This window comes from Lepidochelys kempii, chromosome 17 (genome assembly GCF_965140285.1).
Source record: "Lepidochelys kempii isolate rLepKem1 chromosome 17, rLepKem1.hap1, whole genome shotgun sequence".
Taxonomy (NCBI): Eukaryota; Metazoa; Chordata; order Testudines; family Cheloniidae; genus Lepidochelys; species Lepidochelys kempii.
Genome location: NC_136396.1, coordinates 3,593,765 through 3,620,161, shown reverse-complemented (window position 1 = coordinate 3,620,161; position 26,397 = coordinate 3,593,765). Strand labels below are relative to the sequence as shown.

Here is a 26,397-nt window from a genome sequence, read left to right as displayed (position 1 = left end):
GGTTGTTATCATAGTTACCAGCCTTAGAGTTGTTCATGCCAAGCCACTGGCCAGGTGGCCTGGACATGAGGAGAGAGAAGGGCCTTGTCAGATGCTCATCTGATGCTCCTGGAAGTTGGTTTGCAGAATCAGACCCCAAAGTTCTCACTTTTTAGAGTCTATTTGTATAGGAATTTCTTCCTATGCCAGTCTATGGGAATTGCTTCATCATGCTGTTGCTGAATCAATCAGCAGATAGCACATTCCTGACGGCTCTGTGCTGCTAGATGTTATCTTGTTCTTTGGTTCTCCCATTCTTGAGGCTGTTGGGTGGATTCCAGTCTGCCCTCTGGGGGTCCTCTGGATATTTCCACTTGATGCCTTCTTCAGCCGATGGACACTGGATTCTTAGGCTGGCACCTCCCTGATCATTCAGTTATTATCCACACCAAGCATCCATTCACTTACATTCTCTATCTCTATTTTAATCACAATTGTTAATACAACAAAAGGGCGGGGAGTTTCTGTTGTTAGAGTATTGCTTTGAGTCTCTCTCTCTCTCTGTGAATTGCTTTGAGACAGACTCTGTCTTAGAATGTCTAACACAATTAGCAGCTTGCAAGTTTCACACACAGAGGGAGAGAAACGGTACCAAAAAACAAGAGACCTCTTAATTAGTAATACCCTGGAATTTAAACTATGGGGAATCAAACTCATTTGTGATTTTAATACAGAACTTCTTTAATATGATCCAACACTTGAATAGAGACTGGGAGTGGCTAAGCCATTATGCAAGGTAACCTATTTCCCCTTGTTTTTCCCACCCCTCCCCCCTCCCAGACATTCTTGTTAAACCCTGGATTTGTGCTGGAAATGGCCCACCTTGATTATCATACACATTGTAAGGAGAGTGATCACTTTAGATAAGCTATTACCAGCAGGAGAGTGGGGTGGGGGGAGGAGAAAACCTTTTGTAGTGGTAAACACCCATTTTTTCATGGTTTGTGTGTATAAAAAGATCTTCTGTACTTTCCACAGTATGCATCCGATGAAGTGAGCTGTAGCTCACGAAAGCTTATGCTCAAATAAATTGGTTAGTCTCTACGGTGCCACAAGTACTCCTTTTCTCTTTGAAAGCTGCTAAGTGAGGTATTTGCACTATGCATCTCCACTTTCCATGCTAGCTACCTGGAGGTGTCGTCATCCTATGGAAATGTCTTGGTAACAGAGTGGAATAAACTTCAATGCTCTCAAGCAGGGATTTAAAAGGTACGTCACCTTTCAGATGTGCCTCATGACAGACATCGCTCACTTTAGACCCAGGTTTTCCTCTTTCCCACACAACGCTGTTGTTCTCTCTCTGGTTAGCACATTGTTACTATCAGAAATGTTGGCTCTTGAAAGGAAAGTTTACTGAAAATGTAGGGCACACTAAAGAAAGGAAACCTTATCACTTCCACTCCCTCTGCTGCCAATCCTTTGCTCCTAGTGTCCCCCCCTTTGGGGTGTCTGTACCACATTTCATAAGGGCAAGGCCTAGGAGTCGGAAGGGTCAGTATGTGTTCGTTAAATACCCGTGCTGCATTCTACTCTGACCCAGAGGCGGATTAGGGGTTTGTGGGACCCTGGGTCAGAGTAAGTGGAAGCCCCTCCCCACCCCTTTCACCTGGAGTCCCTCCCGCTCCCCCTCCTGGTGCTCCTGCCAGAGAAATAGGGTTTGGGGCATGGGGGCTTGCCCTGCCCTGCCTTGCCTGCCCAGGGCTCCTGACAGTGAGTGGGGTCGGGGCATGGGGTCTTGCTCCACTCCCCGACAGGAGCGCTGGGTGGAGTGGGTCAGGGCATGGGGTGCCCATTTTTCCAGGGGCCCCCCAGGCATGGGCCCCATTGGCCCAGTGGCTAATCCAACACTGCTGTGACCTATTTTGTGACTGGATTCCAGCTGCACAGAAATAGCCCCAAGTAACTGGTTCATGATGGCAGAAACCTGGTTTCCTCACAGACTGGCAATGCTCGGGGGCTAGAGAAGTTCACAGGGAAGTAGAGGAAGCGTTTCTAGAAACAGGCTGGTCTTTCCCAGCTTGCAGCATCTGTGTTTATTATACCCAATATTCTGGGGAAAGAAGAACGTACCCAATACCAAAGGAGGTTAGTATATTACCACCTTGCCCTTTTTTAGCTCCCCTACACCAAAAGGGTCACAAAGTACTTCATCAACGTTCAACAACTAAGCTTCATGGCACGGAGGGGCAGCATTATTCCAATTTCACGGATATTTGCTTGCTCCTTTTGCACAGAGAAGAAATTACATCAGAAGAGAGCATGAAGCATGTGTTAGTCACTGCATGTGACAGTCACACATACACACTATCCTCGTCTGTCTGGCCACACTGTGACTCACACAGCCAGCAGGCGTAAAGCCTTCTCAGAAATGAAGAGCTTTAAAAAGCTCCAGAGGAACCATTTAGAAAAAAACCAACGTTTTCTAGAATATAATTGTATTCCTGGTGGTTTCAAAGCTCACTGCTAATCACAAAACAACTTGCATCAGAGGTCTGCAAGCTGAACTGGTGCAGAACTAACTCCATGCAGCTTGTGCACACTTAGCTGCAGAATCTAGTTTTTCAAAGCCCCCCCCCCCCTCTCTCTCTCGGAGCTGAGAGCCGAGTTTCAAAGCCTCCTTCCGCTAGCCACAGACCCCAGAATGGAAAGTACTTTGTAATAAGAGTGGGAGGAGCTCTCTGAAGCTCTACATAAGAATAGCCAATCCTACAGCACTCTGACCTCCTGAAAGGAGAATTAAAGAGCCGTTTCTCTCCCCCTTTACAGTTTTTCCTTAGTGATTAACTGATTTATTTCTGCCTCAGAAGATTTCAGGGTGGGAGGTTAAATGATTACACTTGCTCTGACTCAGCATTAGGATAACTGTAGCTCCTAATAATTTATTGCTCTGGTCTTCTTCAGAGGGCTTTGGAAACAGATTCCCTTAGAAAAGTGAGCTCTCCACCCCAGTTTATTGTGAGTTATGGTTTGTTTACAGAGGATGTTAATCCTGCTGGTGTGACAGATACACCTTTAGCTTCCTCCACCTAAGAGCTCAACTTGTAAAATGTGAAGAATCAACAAAATTAATGAATGTGTAAAACATTTACAATTCTGCATGGACCTGCCTTTCAAGCTACATGGTTCTATGGGGAGACAGGAACTAAGGAAACAGAACTTTTCCCAGCACCAGGAAATCCTGCTACAGCTTCTTGCCCTTAGTGCTGCCACTAGCAATGCATACAACTTTCAAGTGATCTTGCCACCTTCACCAGTAAGAGGCAGCAGACGGTGATGCCCGGGGATGTGTGATCTAGTAGCTAGAGCAGGGGTCTGAGAATGAACAGGGAGAGTCAGCTGAGAAAGTGGTAAGAACACCAGACAGTCATATACCACCAGGGTGGGGAAAAGGGAAAGAAATCAATCCACAAAAGTATCACTTCAGCAAAAGGACAGAGTCGATTCATCTCTGTATGACAACTTGCCTGGTTTCCCTGTTCCGCCTCCAGGCAGAGATCTGAAATGGCAGGTCTTGTTTTGCCTAATCTGCCATAGTACGTACTCACTTTCCCCAACATTTTAGTATTAAAATGCTTCTTTGAACATTGCCTTTGGCTGTTCCCTCTGATCAAAGATGCATTGGAAACCAAGATGATGCATTTACAACTTCAAAGATGGATGCGGGAATTGGCTGGAGGTCTCTGTCACATTTCAGTGCTCATGAAAACAAGGGTCCGATAGCACTGGTTTGAGCCTGGCCTAGGGCAAGCAGAGACTGCGCCCAACTCTGCCAACACTCTCCAACCCTGACTCAGAGCACATCATCCCCTGTGCTCCTCCACTCCTGGGTCTCCCGCTCCAGGAGTGTGTATGTGGAGCTCTAGAAACCCCTGAGACAAACTCTTTCAGTGAAACGTCCCTGGTGCACTGGATACCATATGGAAAATTTTCAAGCTACCACTTTTTTTTAATACAGAGGACTAAATTTCTCTTCCTGCTTTCCAGCAGAATTTCACAGCATGCGTCTCACCCTGTCTGAGGTGGTCAGCATGTGAAAATCAACATAAACTTAGGAACCATTTGGAGCATGACAGAAGTCCACAGAAGCGAACAGGAAGTTGTTTAAGAAGGGTGAAAATGGCAGAGGTTGTATTAGCCCCTGCATCTTCAAGAAGCTCTGATATGCAGTGCTCAGCAGCTCTCATTTGAAGAAGAGCACACCTGTGGGGAAGGGATGCCATATATATTTGCATTTCTAAGTCACAGTTTCAATAAGAAACAGCTTGGAGTGCAGCTGTTAGCAAAGCATACAACTTTCAAGTGACTTTGCCACCTTCCGTTCAGATACAGGTTAATGGTTCTGAGGCTGTCAAAATGCCAAGATTTGCTACCTTTGCTATGACAGAAGCCGTAGCACTGAGCTTAATGTTTCAGCTTGAATACCTCTTAACACACCTCCCAAAGTGACACACACTGTCTTGCATACAAGCCAACCTCATGCCATCAGAAACTTTGAACAATGCTTTATACACCTTTAATTCCAAAGCACTTCCCAGATAGATTGCCTGAAATGCAGTCACATGTGGGATTGAGGATAACAGTGCAGAAGAGAACATTTTTCTGGCCACAAACACTAGGACAAAGTTCTGTTCTCACAAAAAGTACTTGGTATCTTATACTGTCAGTACACAGCAGACAGGTCCTGTGGTTGGAAAAGTATCATCCAAAAGTTCTACACATATTGAGCTGCATGGAACTAAGTTTTCCTGTCTCACAAGCATGAAGGGCTAAATTGACTCAAATGAAATTTTAACCTGGCCTTCCAGAGAGAAATTTCAAACCTGAGGCTTCGATTACAAAACCATCCCATCGAGGATACACACCCCCAATCTCTCTCACACACACATCCTCTTTTTAAGCATTGTAGGAAGAAAGTATCAGGCAGAAGAAGTTGAACAGAAATTATTTCTTCAAAGGAAATACTTTGTACGCACAAAACACAGACTGAAACACAGTCTTTGATGAGACATGTTAATACAGATTACTTTTCCATCTCAACATTAGTGGCACCATAGAATGAAGAATTCCGTTACAGATGGGAGCAACGACGGGATCCCAATGCCGAGAACATGCTACAGTCTCTTGGCTTGTCCTTTTCTAGTGGCCTCCTCTCATTTACTGGTTGATGGGATGTAATGGCAACTGCTCCTCCAGTTCTGCTGAGTTTGCTTGCGCCTGTGACATCCTGTCCCGCACTCTCTTCACTGTAACACGAGACATAACAATGGTGGCCCTTAGTTAGTAGGGAGATGACAAAGATAAGGAAGAGGGTATTGAGCTGGTCCTAGGGCTATTGCAGGTTTACATAAAACTAAAAAAATTCTATTTGAGGCATTTTTGAAGTGCTGTAAACCTCCCCATCCCACTCCCTTTAGGCCAGCAGTTGGAGACCAACCAAAGATGGAACAGTGAAAGGGTCGGGTTAATCCTGATGGGGCTCCTACACAAGACCTGGCAGATTAAGCAAACAATATATTTTCATTGAAAGGAACAAATCTCTGTTTTCAGTGTAGGGCTCCTTAACCACGCACAGGTATGCTGCACCACAGCTCAAGACAGGAGGTGGTGAAGGGGGATGGGACTGTATCCACTTGAAAGTGCGGAGGATGTTCAGGCAAGTAGAATGTGATTCTACAAGTTAGAATTTGGCCACGATGCCAAGGTTAACACCCCGACTCTTGCTGAATGTGCCCTGGGACCTTTAACACCACACTGGGGCTGGACCTTAGTTTTACATTTCCCATAAAAGGAAACACCTGGGCCATTGATTTAGTTTGGACCTGAAGGCACTTAACTGAATCCTCAACAGTGTTTATTGGAGAACATTATTTTTCTTAAGGCGTCCTCCATTCAAGTACGGAACAGACCCAAGCTTACTTGGATTGTGCACGCTGACCAGATCACAAATGAAGGTGCGATGGCTGCAAGACACTTGATAGACAGCAGTTTCACAGGGTGTATCGGGGGTGAGGGCAAATCCACCTGAAATTTCTGGCACACAGAGTCCACCAAAGAGATAACAGGCAAAGTGCATAAAGCATTTGCCCAGCAGGTAGTAGAAAAGGGGCTGACATCCTCTGCTCAGCCCTGGGATATTTTACCTAGGGATTCTATTTCCAAGTCTCTGGAGTTCCCAGGATCCTCCTTGATGACTCCCAGCTCCTTTTCCCAGTTGGCCCAGTTAATCTCCTCCACTCTGGAGACAGAAAATAGAACAATTTCCCCCATCAGCCAGTAGACAATGAGGCACTGGGGCAAAACATACTGACCACACAGCTGCGTACCAAGGCTGCATCTGTGGCATCCCAGTGACATCCATTCCGATGGATTTCAGAGTAACAGCCGTGTTAGTCTGTATTCGCAAAAAGAAAAGGAGTACCTGTGGCACCTTAGAGACTAACCAATTTGAGCATGAGCTTTCGTGAGCTACAGCTCACTTCATCGGATGCATACCGTGGAAACTGCAGCAGACTTTATATACACAGAGAATATGAAACAATACCTCCTCCCACCCCACTGTCCTGCTGGTAATAGCTTATCTAAAGTGATCATCAAGTTGGGCCATTTCCAGCACAAATCCAGGTTCTCTCACCCCACCCCACCCCTTTTTCTTTTTTCGGGAAAAAAGGGGGGGTGAGAAAGCCTGGATTTGTGCTGGACATGGCCCACCTTGATTACCATGCACATTGTAGGGAGAGTGGTCACTTTGGATGAACTATTACCAGCAGGAGAGTGAGTTTGTGTGTGTATGGGGGTGGGGGGGGGTGAGAAAACCTGGATTTGTGCTGGAAATGGCCCGCCTTGATTATCATGCACATTGTAGGGAGAGTGGTCACTTTGGATGAGCTATTACCAGCAGGATAGTGAGTTTGTGTGTGTGTTTTTTTGGAGGGGGTGAGGGGGTGAGAAAACCTGGATTTGTGCTGGAAATGGCCCAACTTGATGATTACTTTAGATAAGCTATTACCAGCAGGACAGTGGGGTGGGAGGAGGTATTGTTTCATATTCTCTGTGTGTATATAAAGTCTGCTGCAGTTTCCACGGTATGCATCCGATGAAGTGAGCTGTACGAAAGCTCATGCTCAAATAAATTGGTTAGTCTCTAAGGTGCCACAGGTCCTCCTTTTCTTATTCCGATGGATGGTGGTCTTATCGCCACAGCACTAATGACTTGGCGGCACCATCAGGAGCGGCTTTGTTGCCAAGGGAGTTCTTATTTAGCTCATACGCCCTGTGGAGTGCGCTAGTTCTGTGTCTTCCTCTGTGCTGTGAACAGTGCCGGTGTTTAAATAACACCCCAGTGCCTGGAAGGGGGGGGGCACTTAACTAATGGAGTTTTCCCACAGCAAAGTCCCTACGCATGGAATGACACAATGCAATTCATAAGGTCCTGGTGTCATTATCGGAGCGCTCCAGATTTGGCTCCCCCTGTTGAATGAGGATAAGGGGTATTCCAGGTCCCAGTCTCCCACGCTTTACATGAACAAAGGGAGTGCTGCCACTTTGTGGTTCACGTAGCACATTGCAGAGGGTTAGCAGCAGCATTCACACAGCCAGAAAACTGAGGGCGTGTCGACATTAGTGCTCTTCCCACAGCTGGGCTAGCATTGGGACAGCTCCACCATTGGTACCACCAGTGGAAGCGCAAGTGTAGAGGAGATGCCAGCAGTTTCACCTCCTCAGGAGTAGCGCAAGACGACAAGCAAAACGCCTGAGGCTTGACTACACCACAGCATCCAGCATTGCGAACATCAGTGGAGTTGCATGCATCCAAAACCAATGCTGGAAATAGTACAGTACCAGCGTAGGCAAGGCCAGGGGGAATTTGATTTGGTAATTCCACTGCAACTGACAAACCACTCAGACTGAGTCCAGCTGCTTTCCTTTCAGGATCCAGCTTGCAGGTCAAAGGGCCCCATTCCAGGAGAAAGGGGCCGTGGAAGAGAGGAGGACAGTCTCCTGGCTGTAACACAAGGCAGTAGAAGTACCAGCACTACATGATGCCTAGATACAAAAGGTGATGGGGGAGCATGAGAAATGCACCAATGGATACTCGATTATCTAGGAGTGAGCAGAGTAATGTCTTGATTTCCCCCCACCCGCATCTCTCATACACACACACACACACACAGATGGGGGGGCAGAATCCCTCACTCTCACAGATCTTGGGAGACAGACCAGTCCTCGCTTACAGACAGCCCCCCAACCTGAAGCAAATACTCACCAGCAACCACACAACAAACACACTAACTCAGGAACCTATCTTTGCAACGAAGCCCAATGCCAACTCTGTCCACATATTTATTCAAGTGACACTATCATAGGACCTAATCACATTAGCCCCGCCATCAGGGGCTCGTTCGCCTCCACATCTACCAATGTGATCTATGCCATCATGTGCCAGCAATGCCCCTCTGCCATGTACATTGGCCAAACCGGACAGTCTCTACGTAAAAGAATAAATGGACACAAATCTGACATCAGGAATCATAATATTCAAAAACGGGTAGGAGAACACTTCAACCTCTGTGGCCACTCAGTAAAAGATTTAAGGGTGGCAATTTTGCAACAGAAAAGCTTCAAAAACAGACTCCAAGGAGAAACTGCTGAGCTTGAATTAATATGCAAACTAGATACCATTAAATTGGGTTTGAATAGAGACTGGGAGTGGCTGGGTCATTACACATACTGAATCTATTTCTTTAAGTTAAGTATCCTCACACCTTCTTGTCAACTGTCTAAATGAGCCATCTTGATTATCACTATAAAAGTTCCTTCTCCTGCAGATAATAGCTCATCTTAACTAATTAGCCTCTCAGTTTGCATGGTAACTTCCAACTTATCTGTGTGTATATTACTATATGTTCCATTCTATGCATCCGATGAAGTGAGCTGTAACTCACGAAAGATTATGCTCAAATAAATTGGTTAGTCTCTAAGGTGCCACAAGTCCTCCTTTTCTTTTTGCGAAGACAGACTAACACGGCTGCTATTCTGAAACCTAGATAATTGAGTGTCCATAGGTGCATTTCTCATTCATATACATACATATAGATACATACACACAGATATGAACAAACCAGGCTCCCCCATTCACACACAAGGCCAACACACAGAATTCAGAATGTGGGCAGCTGCCTCCACTTTCTATCTTACCTGAAACACCATCTCTGATCTTCCTTATCATCAAGGCTCACAGACAAGAAGCAGCCAGATCTCTGCCTTCTTCTTGGGCACCACAGCCAGGACTTCTCTATTTCCAGAATGGCAATGGCTCTCTGAGGGTACAAGTCCGTGTTAGAGAAGAACTGGTGCAGCCAAAACCCAGTCGCGGAGCTAGCCTAAGTTCCAGTCAAGTCTTCCCCATCCACCAGTGTCATGACTGGGAAAGGCACTTTTGTGAATGTTCCTTGGCTGTTACTGCTGTCAGGACATACCCTAAAGTCTCCTAGGCCTGTGGGCTTAAGAAATTACTCTAAACTCTGCAATTTTCTAGATAGAGCAAAAGAGAGGACTGGGTTGCCATCAGTATAAAAGAGGATTTTGGACTCTGACAGATCCTGTAGTTCTCTCTAGCTCCCAGACTGACTAAGCACAGCCTAGCATCACCTTACAAGTCAAGGAAGGAGCTGCTAACTGCATTAGAAATTCCTCCAAACTGGGGTAAGCCAACAGAAGGTATAAAACACAGACAAATCTTCACAGAGCCCCACACACGAGAACAGAAACATCTCAAGTAACAAAGGCATGACACCTGCAAAAGGGTTAAACGTCTGTCTCCTAACATGGTTTTGCTCCCAGGGTATGCTCAACCAATGAAAGTATTGTGATGCTGTCGGGGTTTTATCCAGTGTTTTATTGTCACTCAATCTGCGAGGAGAGCTTGCTTGCATGGAGCCTCTGGAAGACCAGAATCAGCTCTCCCAGGTTGAGGAGTTGGAATAAATCTCCCAATAAACTCAGCTGTTAATTTCCCTCAACAAGCACCACAGCACAGCGTCACTTCCTCTTCTCTCCCAGAGGCAGGGAAGTGACAAAGAAGCACTTAAAATGTACAGTCCCACCCAGTAAAGAGGTCACAGTCTTTATAAGTAGATCTGGAAGGCAGATATCTCAGCACTTTAGATACTAAGGTGATGGGTACTATAGAAACGTGGAGAGAGAAAAATCTCATTACACTTTTACTACTTTAAATAAAACTTTAGAGCTCAGTGAAAACGTGCGTCAAATCTGATATCCCAGTGCATGCACAGCGGGAGAGAATTTGTTGCAAATGGCTCTCTCAGGCCCACATTTAGCACATAATATAAGGCCTATATTAGAGACCAGGTGAGTGGTGCAACGGACATACCTGCAGCTTCCAGACACTCTTGCTGTAACCAGAGACACTGGTGACAGTCTCGCTCATCAGGGCAATCAGCATGTTAAGCAGGAGGATGTAGGTCAGGATCACAAACAGCAGCAGCAGCAGCAGGACAAAGTATTTGAATTTCACATGCTCCTGGAACTCCAGGTCCCCCATGCCGATGGTGAACTTGAAGAGCTCCAAGGAGGTGCTCAGCAACCCACTGTACACAACGTGGCCTTTATCGCCATCCTCTTGGGTAACAGACTTGTTCTGGGAAGTTGGAGGAGCATCCCCTGTGAGGGTGACCAGAGCTGTAACGAAAGCAGAACAATGAATCTTTCCTGGCAAGTCTCCTCCTGGCAGCTCTGCCTGTAACACAGTGCTGAGTCAATCCTCACCTGCTGCAAAGCCAAAGAGGAAGATCACATAAACCATGAGGAAACGCAGCAGGTCCCTCAGGATGGTCTGGAGACAGAGCAAAAGGCAGCGTTATTAATCACCAATAACTTCACATGATATTTTTACAGCACAAAATTACCAGGACAACAGGAAACTAGCGTACCTATCAAATAAATATATTTGGCTCTGCACCAGTTCCGGCAACATTAACTCATTAATCCTCACAGTCCCTCGCAAGGGAGGCAGGTCAGGAAGTATTATTACTCCCATTCAATAGATGAGGATGTGATACAGAGGCCCACTGGTGGTTCACTGCTCCGAGTCACCAACTCCTATTAGGCCTGACAAACTCAGTACACCTAACTCATTGCTGTCATTGTATTTATCTATAAAGAATGTTGTGTGAGGTACCAAAGGAAAGCTTAGGCCATACTGGTCACCATAAGCATTGAGAGATGCAAGTACGGGTGTTATTTTAAAAGTTGTACGTATATACGGAAAATATTTTTAGAATCTGTGTTCCAGGCAGGGTTGATAAGCAGCTTTCACCAGACCTATCCGCCCTGTCTCTCATGTAAATTAAGCATTTTTAAACCAACACACAGGAAGTGCTATTTGCATATGAAGTCACCAAGTTGACTGGTGGGGTGAGGGGGTGAAACAAACATGGGAGAGCACACAGGAATCTGAGCACCAGGGGCTTTCCTGCCTCTCGAAAGGACGACAAACTTTGGAGAAAAAAAAAGGACATTTTGTGATCTATTTCACTGAGGAACATCCTTGGCAGAGGGGGGTGGATCACAACAACCTGGATCCTGAATTGAATGAAGATCAGCAAGCTCTGCATAAGGGCTCTGCATGACTGTGAGAAATGTTTTGAGATACAGGAGAGTAGCCTGTCAAGGTTATGATTAGTCTCTTAGATGCATGTTATGCTTCTGTTTTATTATAACCATCTGTTTCCATAATTCTTGGTCACTTGAATCTGTGATTCTCTGTTCTTTGAAAATACACTTTTTCTCTTTTTATTATAAATTCATCTCAGGGCTGTGAACTGCTACAACACATCTGGCTATGCCAGCCCTCCCTCCCCCTCTCTTTTTCACTCCCCCCCTCCCCCCATTGCTGATGTACCTCATCTCTGATATGGAGCATCCCCTGCTTCTCCAATCCTGAGCAGCACACACAAATCTGCTTATGTACCTCAATCCAGACTTTCCAATGCTAGGAAACATCTCCTGAACAGACTCGCACTCTGTGTTTTGTGTTGTGCTTTGTTTATTGGCGGGGGAGGGAGGGTTGTGACAGGCAGGCAAATGTCAGCTACTGTGGGGGACCAGGATGAGTCCCAACAAACTCATTTTTTCTTGTCACCTGAGCCAATATTTGAAAACCTGCTGCAAACTGAGCCACTGGTCTGCCCCATGCAGCATCCCACCTCCGCCGAGAGAATACATTTACTCAAACGGGATGGAATTTCAGTGTCCACAGCCTAAGTATTAGCTCCTTTCATGTTTCTGATGGTCCTGACGGGAGAACAGAAACTGCAGCATTTGAACAATGCCTGATATCCCTGACCATCTCTTACAGGCTGTTGCTCCATACTGACCTTCTGTATCATGACACAATAGATCCCAGTCCACTGGAAGCCCCGAGTGTAGTACAGCATGTTCACCCATCCCAGCAGTAAGGAGAATACCATCATCGGTACATAGTCTCCTGAACTCACAATATACAGGACAGCTGAAAGCAGCAGCGAGATTGCCTGGAGCAAGCTGGGGGAAGGGGAGGAAACAATCATAGTCACACAGTGAGCTGAAAGTCTGAACGCCAAATCCTTTTTGTGCCACACTGGGCACAGCCAGCTGCATCTTGCAAGGTTACCCAATGGGGTATAAAGTGGCAGCTAATCAGATCCTGTAGTTATAGGTGAGTTAGTATCTAAATCCATCTGTAACATACTTTCTGCACAAGTATATTGCAGATTCATTAGACACTAGTGAAGTTCACATTACGGAAAATCTCAGATATACTGGGCCTGACTCATCTCTTTTTCACCAGATACATTTACATATACCAGGCCTGATTTCAGTGGAGTTACACGTGTATAACTGGTGTAAAAATGGAGAGAATCAGACCCATCACATATAGAAATATACACACACACACGAAAATTATAAAGTCTCTTCCCCTTAACAAAAACACCTCGCTCTCATACAGCGATCTTCAACCATTGATCTCAATGTGCTTTACAAATGGAGGTCAGTGTATTATCCCATTTTACAGACTGGGAAACTGAGGCACGGGAAGATGAAGTGACTTGCCCAAGGCCATGACTTCAATGGGAGCCACTGGTGGAGCCAGAAATGGACCCCAAGTCTCCTGAATCCCAGTCCAGTGCTCTGTCCACTAGGCCACATCGCCAAATCTCAGTCACTAAATGAGCAATTCCACATATGAGTTCATGTTATTATCATCTGTATTACAGTAGCACCTTGATGCCCCAATCAAGGGTCAAGGCTCTATTGCACCAGGCACAGTACAGATGAAAAAAAAGAGAAAGACCTAGAGAGCTCACAATCTAGAGTTATGACAAGAGGCAACCAGTGGAAGAAACAAGCAAAGAGTTGGTTGGTAAGATGACATAACAGCAGAACAAGCATGCTGTGAGAGAGAATGGGTCATTTCTGCTCACCACCTGCCTAGCTACCTCTTGCTAGTTCAGTTGCCTCTTAACAGCTGTTTGATTTTATATTAACTTTCATTTCCCACAACCTAAAGAACGTACAGAAAGACCTCAATGCAGCCATCGGAGAACACGTTCTTCAGGTTCCGCCATCTCCTCGAAAAGTACAGACCCTATCAGAAAAGGGAGAAATCAACAGGGACAGTTCCTTAACGCAGCAAGACACATATGAGTCCAGCCCCTGCTGGGATAATCTACTGCACAGCGAATGGTTTCTTCATAGCTCTTATATTTATACCGTTTGCTCCAATGATAGAAAAATTCAGACTATCCCTCTTCAGGGATGGAAAAGGGCTCCTGGTAACACAGAGCCAATAAAGAAATAGTAACAGAGCCACAGATCTTGTATGTGTCTTTTTAATATAGTCTATCCAATCATTAATGTACATTTGCTATTGTACAACATAAAACCCCTCTTGTGACCTTTTACGTTGTGTCCATCTTACTAATCCTCCCTTTGTGTCATCCTTTGCTTGCTATATCCTGCTTATATTGCAAGCACCTGATGGCAGGAACCTCTCCTTCCATTTATCTGTGAAGCTTTGTGCACATTTATGATATTATGGAAATAAATAAGAGTGGTGTACCAATGCCATGGGGGTGGTGGTTTTATTTCAGAGCAGATAAGTTAGATATCTTTCAGAGTAACAGCCGTGTTAGTCTGTATTCGCAAAAAGAAAAGGAGTACTTGTGGCACCTTAGAGACTAACCAATTTATCTGAGCATAAGCTTTCGTGAGCTACAGCTCACTTCATCTGTAGCTCATGAAAGCTTATGCTCAAATAAATTGGTTAGTCTCTAAGGTGCCACAAGTACTCCTTTTCTTTTTTAGATATCTTTGTACCTGAGCAATTATGAGATAAAAGCCTCCCAGGAAAACAACGATCTGTCCAGTGAGTTGCAGGAAGCCGATAGCTGTGAACTCTGTAGGAAACGGAGACTGCAAGATAAAAACAAGAATGTGAAGACAGCAGTGGGAGCTGTAGCCACCCAAAGCCCTTTAAACCCCTTAAACCACAGCCCCAGCATTCAAGCTCACTCCATCCCATCCAAGTAAGCCAGCCCTACCTGTAACTGCAGGGGACGATGGTAGGCAAGGACCGTGAAGATGGCCATGAATATAAAATAAGAGAAAAAACTTAAGTAAAATCTCCTGGCAGCAAATGAGTCCCATTTGTGCTGGAGCAGTTTGTTCAGCGGCTCCAAAACCACCATCTTGTATCGATTCTAGGGTGAAAGGAAGAAAAAAATAACACGTCATCAGGGATCCAGAATCACCATAAAGCCTTCTTCATCCAGTGTTGGAATTCAGAGGCCAGAAGAATTTCATCGGACCTCTCAGCATGAAAGGACGCTGGCATCCTATTGGACTTGGATACTGCCCGAGTCCTATAGCCCTGTACTTGGAGAGACCCAGGCTGAGTCACTGCTCCACATCAGGGAACAGAATATAAAGGTCCCAAACTCCTTCCTTATTGCAGATTAGCAACAAAGCTGAAGGGGTTTAATAACATTAACCATATATGTAAATTCCTCATCATTAAAAAATGAACAAATTCACACATTTCCCCCCCTAAAATAGAACAATCTGAAATGCCAAATTAATCTACATGATTTACATAATTTATGGTAACACTATAAAAAACTGGACAAAGCCATTCTATATTTGATTTTAAATAAGTCTTCAGGACTCACTGGTGTGTCACTGCTCTCAGCAAGGATCTCCAGCACAGAGTTTTTCTCATAACTATCTACAGAGGACAAGTCATAGAGAGATACATGGACAGGTCCATAGGTCCATTCAGTGAACTTGCGAGACAAGTGCCGGTACTCTGGATCCTTGATCTCTCTTTGGAGAATGTGTCTGAAGATCTGAAGGGAAAGTTTATGTTTATTATACTAATTATACATTAGAATGTAAAATGAAATTCCCAGCATACTTGAGTTGTCTTCAAGCCTGTAACCTGTTGCCTGCATACACTTTGCAGGTATGTTCTTGGTCACACATATGATCCGGCCAAGAACTTGAGGCAAACTAAGAACAGCTTCTAAAAGTTCAGTCAAAGGAGTAACAACTCTCAACCCAGCCCAGGAGCTCCCAGCTGTGATCACATCAGCACAGCTCCTAACAGGAGGGTCTGGAAGAGGGTTTTTTCATGCCTCCTGCGGTGGCACTGCTGGAGAGTCTCACGTGCAGTAACGTAGGATGCACGTACATCAGACCCAGCCTCTAGGCAGGGGACTCACTCCACTGTCCTCACTATTTCTACCCATGCCCAGAGAACCACTCTCATTGCGTTTACCTCTACTTTGCCCTCCTTGGCAGCCAGTTTCAGTGGCGTTAACCCAGCCCGGTTCACTATCTCCTCGAGCTTCTCTGCTGGGTTAATCTTCGTGCCTGCCTTTAATATCTCATCATACATCTTGCTCACTAACTCAGTGTTCTGCTCGGTGTCATCTGCGATCATCACCAGGGCATGGAGAACTGTGTTGCCCAGGGAATCCTGTTTCTGGAGTCTGGCTTTCTGGTAGGGGTTATCAAGGAGGTATTTTATCACATCAAGCTGGTTGGTGCAAGCAGCCAAGGAGAGGGGAAGTTCACCTGGAGAGATGGAGGCAGGGTTTTGGGAAAAAAAGAAAAAAGAAAAAGTAGTTTTAGGAGGAACATTTATATCTTACTCTGCAGAGTCTTGTTACTGTAACAGTGGTGGGCTTTTTCTGGCTGAATCTCTGTATTCAGGCTTGGATGTTTTGTAGTTAATTGGTACAGAAAAACAATCCCTCGCTACTTCTGGAAGCAGCTGGACCACTTTGCCAGACTCAGATTTTGGCAGCACGCCATCAGCATCCACTCCCTCCATCTATTTTTGGGCTTAGTCCACACATGTGGGGGGTCTGAAGCAGTCCCATGTCCCTCGAGAGGGACAAGTGCACACCGCTGAACGGCAGGAGGCAAGCACCGACTGGTGCAGAGGAGAGCTCAGTCTGGTGAAGAGGTCTAGCGCCCTTAGTAGGATGGGGCACCCAGGGTTATGGGATGGAGGAGATTACACCAAATGCATGGAGGGGCAAACCCAGGATGGGACAGTGTCTCCACATACTGCAGGGTTCCCAGATAGCAAGCCGGAGCCTGCAGTGCTGGCTTACCAAAATAAAAACCCACTCCTTCTTTCTTCTTCCTGAAGAATTCACCATGGGCTCTGGCATGGACATCGGCTCCATTCTCTACCAGCAGTTTCACTAAACCTAGGTGCCTCTTCTCTATGGCAATGTGGAGTGCAGTCTGACCTAAGAAAACAGGCTTTGCAGTCAGAGCTTGTTGCGATGGTGCCATGGACAGATGGAGCAGGAAAGGCCTTTCCAGAAAACCCCACCAACGTATCAAATCACCACCAGCAATACTGTCAATATGGTGAAATAATCATGGACTCCCAGACATACGGTGTGCAGGGAACTTGTGGCAAATGCTGACTTTGCAACAGCGACCGCTGGAAATGCAGTTTGGACACTGAGCATGTGAGCTGTCAGACACAAACTCCCCCAAGACTACGAGGAGCTGAACAGTGTAATTTCTCTTAGAGTTACGATAAGATCTCAGATCTGACCCATGACCTCAAGACCATGAAGCAGTAATAATGATCTAGAAAGATAAAGGTAATATACATGCACACAGAGGTATGTTTCTTTTGAATATTTGCTGTTAAAAGGACAAATCCGCTTAGCAGAACTCATTCATTTCTTAAATGTAACTTGTTTTCACTGAATAATACTACGTAATCTTTTTGCTTCTCCAAAGCACTTTACAAACCTTAACAACAGAACCTCACCATAATCCTGTGTAAATAAGCCAGTATTACCCCCATTTCTCAGATGACAGAACTGAGGCACAGAGCGGTTAAGTGAATTGCTCAAGGCCAGAGAAGTAGGTATCAGAGATGGAATTAGAACTCAGAAATGCCCAGCTCCCTTTTCTGTGTCCAGGCCATCAGTATACCCATTCCACAAACGAAGAACTCCAACATCCTATCAATTATGCATCCATCCAATTCCTGTTATTTTCCATAGATGCTGCCTTGCTAATTGTTGACTTCAAAGTCAGTCACACAGTGCTGGAGAACCCTTACCTGCATAGTAACTATTGGTGCATGCAGCATTGACAAGTGGCCTTGGAGTCTCAGTCTTCTGGTCTATTTCTAGCAACAGTGGGATAGTGGCATTTGTCCCGTCTTTTAAATTCAGCAGGGCTTTCATTAAGCAGGTCTTACCTGTCTTGGCATCTGGAAGAGAGAGAGACAGCATGGAGCGGGGCATAATTGTGTTTTGTACATGACTGCACCATCAGTTTCGTCTTGCCCAGAACTTAACTGTCAATGTAGCATTAAACACATTAAATTAAAAATCCCTTTCTCATGGTATTTCCAGCCTGCACTAGAAGCAAAGAGCTTAAAAAAACCCCATATTGCTTAGCACTTTACATCCCCAGATCTCAAAGTGCTTTGCACACAGGCGGGTAAAAGTATCATTAGCTTCATTTCACACATGGAGAAAGTCAGACACGGAGAAAGGAAGTGATCTGCATGACACAAAGCCAGGGGCACAGCGGGGAGCAGCACCCAGACCCGTGCTCGAGCCCTAGACCACACAAACTCTTGTTTGTGGCTGCAAGAGGTTCAGAGTCCAAACTTTTGATTTGGTGGAAGGGTGTATTGTGGGCAGGGGGAGTTGTGAGCCTAAAGACTTTTGGTTTGGTGCTTATTCAACGCGAGCAACAAACCCTTTGAGCTATGCGGGCCACCATCAAGGCATGCCTGTGTTAAATCACCAGAGTACTGAGCTTGTATCTACCTGTATATTCTGAATTGGAGAGAAATTTGGAGGTCCTGCTCAAGTAATCAAGCAAACCATCCAGCTCCTCTGGGTTACCCCTCAAGACAGCACCAAAGAGCCGATCTCTTTCAAAGCGATTTGCGTCCTTTTGGCTACTGGAGAAATGGAAGAGTTAACCATGTTCTAGACACTCAACAAGAGAGTATGTACCAATATCCCACGATGCAGGAGCTGCCGTGGTTTCACTGCAAGAAGAGCAATGGGCACGGCAGTTTGCCAAAAGAAAGAATCAAATTCTTTCAGCTCAAAGACCAAAAAAAAAAAAAAAAGTTAACTCCCCCAACCCTTTTTGTTTGTTTATATTGGCCTCAGCACTTTCTGGTTCCAGACAGAGGTGCACACTCTGAGTGTGGGGGGAAGGGGTAGTATGTATCCCTCTCCATCTGTGTACCACCCCCCCAGGACGAATGCAGGACTTGTGCATTTTCACTCTCTTGCAAAGTTTCTGGCACCAGCTTGAATTTCACTTGGTAATGGAAGGCTTCCCAAGGGCAGATCCCATAATTACTTACTTGCTGGAAAGTCCTGGTCGATAATTCAAGTTAATCTTGATTTTTGGATCAAAGTCACTGCTCTCTTTCTTGTAAGGAGTCTCCAGGGGTGGTGGTTCTTCCTTCCCTCCTTTGGCCCCTTTGCTTTCTCCCTGTTTACCAGCTGCACTTTCCTGGATGCTGTCATCTGTTTCTAACACACCCATCAGCCTGTTCTGTGACAGGCCTGGCTTCCTGACCATAGCGTTTGAGATATCCATGTCTGGTAGGACGATGCTTCAGATCATCAAAGGAGCTCCCTGTAAGAGTAGAGATCTGCAGAAGAGTGAGAATTCATTCAATATTGCAGCTGAATTAGACCTCTCACTTGCAGTCCATCCCTGTCAACCCTGCTCCCTCCTAGAAATTCCCAAACCATCATCCAGGGATCTATGGTCTAGTACCCTCTGCCCAGTGAAACTTCGTTATTTACTTGTTGAACACCTAGAGTTTATTCAGTGCTGTGCAGAAGGCAGCACAGTCATTGCCCCAAAGACTTTTACCATTCAAGGGCCTGTACCTGCAACTGTATCTATACAGGTGGGTCCCTTCAACGACCTGCTGATTTCAGTGGGACTCAGCCCAGGTCTATGAGCTTGCCTGCACCCATCAGACGGGAGGATCAAGTCCTTAAATAGTCTTTGGGGCAGGGAAATAACCAAAGAGTTGTAAAAGCAGGTTAGAGAGTACAGACCAGCAGGGTGTGCTAAGCAGTGTGTCACATTTGGGAGATAACCTCACCTGCAATTGACGGATGGCGTCCTTAGATAAAATGTACTGTGTGGAGTCCATTAGGACTCAGCAATAAAGGAGGGGGACGAATATCAACATTTAGGACACGGACACCATTGTCCTTGTCTTAATGTACCCAGTACAGGCTAGCTATCAAGTGGCCCAAGAAGATAAGATTATTAACAACAGGCCCTCATTGGAAAAGAGCATTAGGTTTGCTCCAGTTCTTTGTTTGGAAGTAGGAAAGGGGGAGGGGGACATATTTGCAGGAGAAACTCATGCCTAACAAACAGTATGTTCCTTGTGCACTGCTGCATCACATACTGGGGCATGAGTGCGTATGACCTAACATCTCCTGAAAGCTGTGGTGTGCTCCAGCCACTGCTATCCACATGCGCATGGGCTCTGACCCGCTGATCAACAACCTGGGCACACACACACACCATGTACAGCTGCTGTTCCGGTAAATATTGCTCTCCTGGCCTGAGCACAGTGCAGCCTCATCGCTCCCAGCCAGGGAGAATGAAGCAAGATCTGCTGAATAGCAGAGCTGAGCACTAACCATTACAGTACCAGGCCAACCCACCAGAATCTAATATTTCTGGTATTCTTTTTCCATCATTTTGAGCCCTCTCTTTACAAATATCTGGGTAGATCTCAGACCCATCCGTGCAAGCTCCCACTGAACACACGCGAAAAGGATCCACGAGAGGAAGAGATGACTGAAGGTTTGTTTACATGCAGTCTAAGAGAAGGCAAGGAAACACCCACGACCAATTCAAGCTAAACATCCTTTATCAGCAGTGCCTTATGCATATGCGCTGTCTGCAAAGAGTTAACAGTTCCTCAGGAATATCATGCTGCAGAGTTGGAAAGCCACGCTCCCTATTCTATGTCAGGGCAGCATCAGAGGAACACAGTATAAGCCCTGTGCTCTAGATTAGGATGCAGAGATGCTTATTTAGATCTAGGCAGTGTATGTTTACAAAGCAATTTTCATGTAGTTCACAGCAAGAGAAAGCCAAAGGCACATGCAAAGAAAGTCTATATTAACCATTTTATTTTAAGTTATAAGAAGGCTTCAGTCATGCAGCTTAGGCCCCATTCTATTGCCAAGGACCCCTATGCACACACAAACATATACCCCATAGTCCCCTGCACACCCTTCATGCCCTCCCCACAAACACTTACTGTGGCAGCCACAAAGCCTTCAGAAAGCTGTGTTTATTACTCATACCACACCCAGGTTGCGTTTTTGTGGCTTCTTGTTCCTGAATTCTCTTTCAGCTGCAGTTTCCATCCCTTCTTGGTGCTTTAAAGATGTACAGTCGTATTTACTCAGAAGGCATTTCAGGTTCTCTTTAAAAACAAAAGCAAAATGGGTCCTAAAAAAAGATCTTACAAGAAATACATCCCCCTTCTGGCTCCCTGGAGAATCCAGAGGGCATTCTTTGGTCCCCATCTGAGCTTTCCCCTGTGTATTCACCCCTTAGCAGGCTGCTAGTCAACTACCAAGCCACTCTGAATTGCACAGCACGAAGCAAGACCTGCAGCCAAATGAAAAGCACAGCACATATTCTGAGCTGGGGCTCCACCCAAGAAATGCTGCTGCCCTGATAGATGGGTCCCAGATAAGCTTTCAGAGGCTGACCCCCCCTTCAGTGCAAAGGCAAATACCAGCGATCACTAGCGAAAGCGCAAAGGTTAAATGAAGATTTGAAAAAGCTCTTACCCAGAGGTAAGATTAATCTTACCCTGCAAAAGAAACTGTGCTCCTTTTAGCACTCACTACTGCATGCTGATAGTGAGAAAGAGCATCCCTAGGCGGAGATCCTGGCTGGTGCCTATGAGGAATCCAGGCTTCTTGTAGGGAGTAAATGTTGATTCTGCACTGGCTAGCCACTCAGCAAATAACGGAAGAGTGGCAAAGCGCTTGAGCAGGAAGTGATTAGATGGATTTTGCAGTAAGAAAGAAACCCATATTAGAGAGCCAATGAGGGCAGTTATACTGGCAATGTCTGGCTCACTGGGTACATTGCAGGTTGTATGCTTAACCCCTGGTCACCCAGGCGGAGGCGGGGTAGAGTTTTGAGGCTGTCAACCACAGCAGGCTCAGGTCTGATGGGAGGTTGGTAAATTTTATCTCCACTCTTTCTGTAGCCAGTGGTTTTCCTCACGAGTATGTCACAAGGCTCAGGGATCAGCCGCAAAATGAGCGAAGTTGTCACGGAAATGTCTACCAGCAGCCCACTTCCTAGGAGTGTCAGTTTTTCTGCACCCAGCTTCACATGCCCAAGCTGTGGCAAGGCTGAGATCAGAATGAAACAAGAACCAGCTTAACCACAATGTTAACAAGAAAGACCCACAGTATCAGCTGCACAACACGAGCCAGGGGATAGCACAAAGGCATCCCAGTTCTAAAGAGCTGGGCTCTGTTGCTCCACTTTTCAGCAGCACAGTTCAATGCCCCATTGCTCCCAGGAGATGCAGCACTGGACAAGACCCCTTGCAGATAGTCAGAGACCCCAACTCAATTATTTATTGTTGTTAGCTGATGCTGTGTCTTTAAAGAAATTCTGATCTCATCTACATGCTCCTTCTTGATGGAGGACTAACTTCGGTGCATCATGATGGAGAGCAAGGTGCTGGGACAAACCCTAGTTCCCACTCCAGAGGTATGATACATAGGGAACACAGCTGCCACGCCAGGGCAGTTACACTGCATGGCACTTACACTGTGGGTGAACCCAGGACTGGAACAGCTGGGGGTGCTGCAAAGCAGCAGTGAGGCGAGTTGGCAAAACTTAGAGAAGAGATTCCTAACAATAAAATTAATGCACAGGTGAAGGACTTCATACTGATTGTTCATTTTCAGCTTCCTTCCTCTAATGCAGATGGGGAATTTTGTTCCATTCCTCTCTCCAACATGGTCTGCATCGCCTCATCCCAGCCAGACCTGAAGCGAAACTGCTGAGCTGCATATCTGAGATTAGGGTGGTAGATCCTGACGGTGGTCTTTTCTTTGTGGGCCATATCTTGCCCGTCTGTGGGATAGTGGGGTCCAACTGTGGGAAGGGAAATTCCATCAGTTGACATCTTATTAAGGGAACCTTTGGTGCAAGAATTGCCGGTGCAGCCGAATATGTGGTCTGCGTAGCCTGATCAGCCCAGCAGTAAGTTCCCAACAATGGTATACTTCACATTCACCAGTTGCAGAGCACTTCAGCCAGCACCCTGTGGTCTCTTGAGTTCTTTCTCCTCCTCCCCCCAGCAGATTCAAAGCCTCTGGATTTAGTGTAACCCCTCTATTTTCAGCAGTGTCGGTGCAGGATGACATTCAGAGCACTCCCCAACCACATCACCACACCGCTTAGCTGGGCCTACAACACTCTCGAGGCCCAATATCTTGAGTGGTCACTATATTCTGCATTGCCATGCAAGATACTGAACCCAGGGCTCAGGTTCTGATCTCTCATTACCCAACACTGCGAGAGGCCCAATCAAGTCTAAAGTAGTTCTCAGCTGGAAGGACTGCAGGCACGAGACAGCATAGGGGCAAACTTGGCCATCCCCCAGGGAAACGTTCCAAGTTAGCATCTAGCTAGAATCTGCCTCTAACAGAAATCCTGTTAGAAGCCATAGTGCCACCCACCTGCTCAATGGTACCGAATTAAATCATAAGCCAGTTTCTCAGATGCTTGTGTTAATCCCTGGGGAGAAACAGAGCTGGTTCTATAATGATGTAAAGCTATTTTTGCTTTCCTTTCCTGCTTAGTAGCTTTGACTGTGCCACAGATTCTAGTAATGACAGGTTTCAGAGTAACAGCCGTGTTAGTCTGTATTCGCAAAAAGAAAAGGAGTACTTGTGGCACCTTAGAGACTAACCAATTTATTTGAGCATGAGCTTTCGTGAGCTACAGCTCACTTCATCGGATGCATGCCGTGGAAACTGCAGCAGACTTTATTTATACACAGAGATCATGAAACAATACCTCCTCCCACCCCACTGTCCTGCTGGTAATAGCTTATCTAAAGTGATCAGTCTGCTGCAGTTTCCACGGTATGCATCCGATGAAGTGAGCTGTAGCTCAGGAAAGCTCATGCTCAAATAAATTGGTTAGTCTCTAAGGTGCCACAAGTACTCAGATTCTAGTAAATGACAGAAATCCGGCACAGGCAGAGAGATGCAAACAGGGCTCAGTTCTCCTCTCTCTTTCACACCAACTTTACACTGGTTTAACTCCACTGGCTTGGAGTCCACCTGTTGGGTCAGAACAGCAAAATACACAATGCCTCAAAGAAGCTGAGGAAGGACGGGGAAAATAGAAACTTTTGACATAGGATTTAGGAAGGACAGAATTCAAAGACTGACTATCACAATAGCAAATACTTCTCTTCAATCACTGCAACACTACACACACCCGTAGACAACATCAGGGTATGTGTTAATATAGTTCACAGAGTGGGAAAGTGAGACAGAAAAGTTACATGACTTGTCCAGGTTTATACAAGTCTGTGTCAGAGTCAAGAATCGAACCCAGGAGTCCTGACTCCCAGTGCTTTGGCTCCAGTCACAAGACTTGTCTGAGTGGAACTGATTTCTGGCCAACAAACTTATTTCACTAGTGAACAATTTCACACTTGAACTTGGAGTCTATGGAGGGGACAGTTTTCTATTACTCCATTAAAAAGGGTGGGGATATAAATAATAGGCTAATACTTTATAAAGTCAGAAGGGATCATTGTGATCATCTAGTCCAACCTCCTGTATCACGTGAGCCATAGAACTTCCTGGAATTAATTCCTGTTTGAACTAGAGCACAACTTTTAGTTCTTTTACATGAACGGCTGTCAAAGGAATTTAACAGACTATAAAGATTTCATGCCACTGTCCCTCTGCCCCCAGGTGAATCATTTCACAAGGTCATAGTTATGACAAAGACATCACATGAATATCCCCTACCTTCACTTTGCGAGTCTGAATGTTTCCATGTGACCAGCTGGCAGTTACACCACATCACTTGTCTCTGCCCTCCCAGACTCTAGAGATTGTGGAAAAAGGAAGCTCATGAAAGAATAATTTCTATTTATTTAAACTGTACTCAGCGCTCTGAGAGAGCAGAACCAAAGTGCAGGTGGCAGCCAGGATCATTTCTTCTGCCTTGTACATGGTACTTTCAGCCAACCCTTGAAACAACATCATATAAATAATTAAGTTAGTTATAACAGAAGATAAACCTCACATCTAGCCCGGATTAAGAGGGACAAGGAGAAGGGGTTTTGGATTCAGTGGTGCGCACTGATTCCTGTTATATTCCAGAGCCACAATATCAACTAGAACTATTTTAAATAGTTAACATGAGCAGGTCTGAGCTTCCTGCTCATTTTGGTTTGTCTTGTATGGTCCAGAATGAGCAGCAGAAGAGGCCCATCACCAACAGGCTGCTGCATGACCCAATATCTCTATTATTTGCAGTTAGAGGGGCAGAGGAGACACCCACTGAATGAGGGCAGAGATGCAGTGTAGTGCCTTGCAGTATGCAGCAAGCATGTTATGTGGATGCTTCTCCACAAAAGGCATCATGCACTGGACTTTCCAGCTCTTGAGAATCACTATTGGGAAATGACTGTCTCAAGCTGCATTCTGACTGGCTTGTGGGCCCTCCGGATGGTGTCATACTGTGCACCAGCTCCCAGTAATGCATAGCTGGGACCTTGCCCCTGAAAAGCAAAATCATTATGCCTGTCATAGCTGGGGAGAAAGAGTTAACGGGCGACAAAGATAATAGAAGCAGCCTGTAGGGAGGAAAAAAGGAGCCATTAAACTGCTCACATTCTCCAAAGTGCCAAGCGGCCTCTCAGAAGCAAGTTGTGGTCCTGCTGCCATTTTTATTGGGTGGGAAATTCAGACTGTTCAGTATTTCATTTCATGGAAGGAAATTGGTTGAAAGTGGCTGTTGGGCCAAAAGCTGCTACTGAAAGGGCAGCCAAGCCTCGGGAGGACAGAGGAGGGCTTTTTTCTCTCAAACAAAACTATAGTTCAAACCAGAAGAACTATCAGTGAAGGATACATCACAGTGAAGGATACATCACACAGTCCACACCACACCCATACATCCATTTTTAACAGAGTTTTAGTTTTTAAAATGATTTTTAATGTTCATGGGAATTTTGTAGCATAAACCACACCAGTGTGCCCAGTAACAGGCAACCAGTGCCTGTCTTGGACAGCTGTCCTTTGACCTCATCCTACACAGAGAACCTAAAGGTGCATCACTAGCCGACTAATGCAAATACACCCTGTCATTGCTTATTGCGCCAGTGAAGAACAGGAGATTTCAGTTTCAGGTTTCAAAGGGGTTATTCGAATAAACAAAGCAAGTTCACACAAAAAGAACTCTTTAACAAGATCCTTTTAACATCATAACACTCAGTGTAGAATAAATAAAATTAAAACTGATTAAGAGATTGAATGAATTTAATTTATGCTGCAAAGCAAAGGGTGAAATAAACCAGCTCTTAACTGATGTCAGTCAACAGATAACTAGAAGGTTGCGGTTTTGGGTGGGGGGAGGGAGGAGGAGGAGGAGGGGATAGAGAGAGGGGTGAATAGACTTTCCTTGTGGCTAGTGCTACAGCCAGACTAGAAACAGCCTTTGTAAAGTCTGCTGTAGCAA

General features: G+C 45.5%; 1 protein-coding gene across 4 annotated transcripts; it reads right to left on the bottom strand.

Annotated features, from left to right (window-relative positions):
* Positions 1–5,035: 5,035 nt before the first annotated feature.
* On the bottom strand, positions 5,036–21,887 carry LOC140899629 (transient receptor potential cation channel subfamily V member 2). 4 transcript variants are annotated; one of them, XM_073315441.2, is made up of 17 exons: positions 21,453–21,887; positions 20,912–21,079; positions 18,971–19,264; positions 18,417–18,553; positions 17,696–17,848; positions 16,719–16,859; positions 15,875–16,173; positions 15,267–15,443; positions 14,640–14,798; positions 14,416–14,511; positions 13,614–13,684; positions 12,435–12,600; positions 10,825–10,891; positions 10,430–10,737; positions 9,235–9,356; positions 6,180–6,274; positions 5,036–5,282 (listed from the first exon to the last, which is right to left on the bottom strand). In XM_073315441.2, the coding sequence occupies exons 3-17, from the start codon at positions 19,207–19,209 to the stop codon at positions 5,194–5,196; spliced, it is 2,319 nt and encodes a 772-aa protein (XP_073171542.2). In that variant the 5' UTR covers positions 19,210–19,264; positions 20,912–21,079; positions 21,453–21,887; the 3' UTR covers positions 5,036–5,193. The 4 variants fall into 4 exon arrangements, with proteins under 4 accessions (XP_073171542.2, XP_073171541.2, XP_073171546.2 ...); XM_073315440.2 differs by having other exon boundaries at positions 21,475–21,887; XM_073315445.2 differs by having other exon boundaries at positions 18,417–18,550; positions 21,475–21,887.
* Positions 21,888–26,397: the final 4,510 nt, after the last annotated feature.

Bases quoted from the DNA above. Each gene is read 5' to 3' on its own strand.
- LOC140899629 (XM_073315441.2), bottom strand. From the start codon at position 19,209: ATGGATATCTCAAACGCTATGGTCAGGAAGCCAGGCCTGTCACAGAAC. The intron at 16,174-16,718 runs GTAAGCCAGCAC...CCATCTCTCCAG, and splicing joins AGGAGTGGGTTTTTATTTTG to GTGAACTTCCCCTCTCCTTG. The intron at 15,444-15,874 runs GTAAACGCAATG...CTTTCCCTTCAG, and splicing joins CCAAGGAGGGCAAAGTAGAG to ATCTTCAGACACATTCTCCA.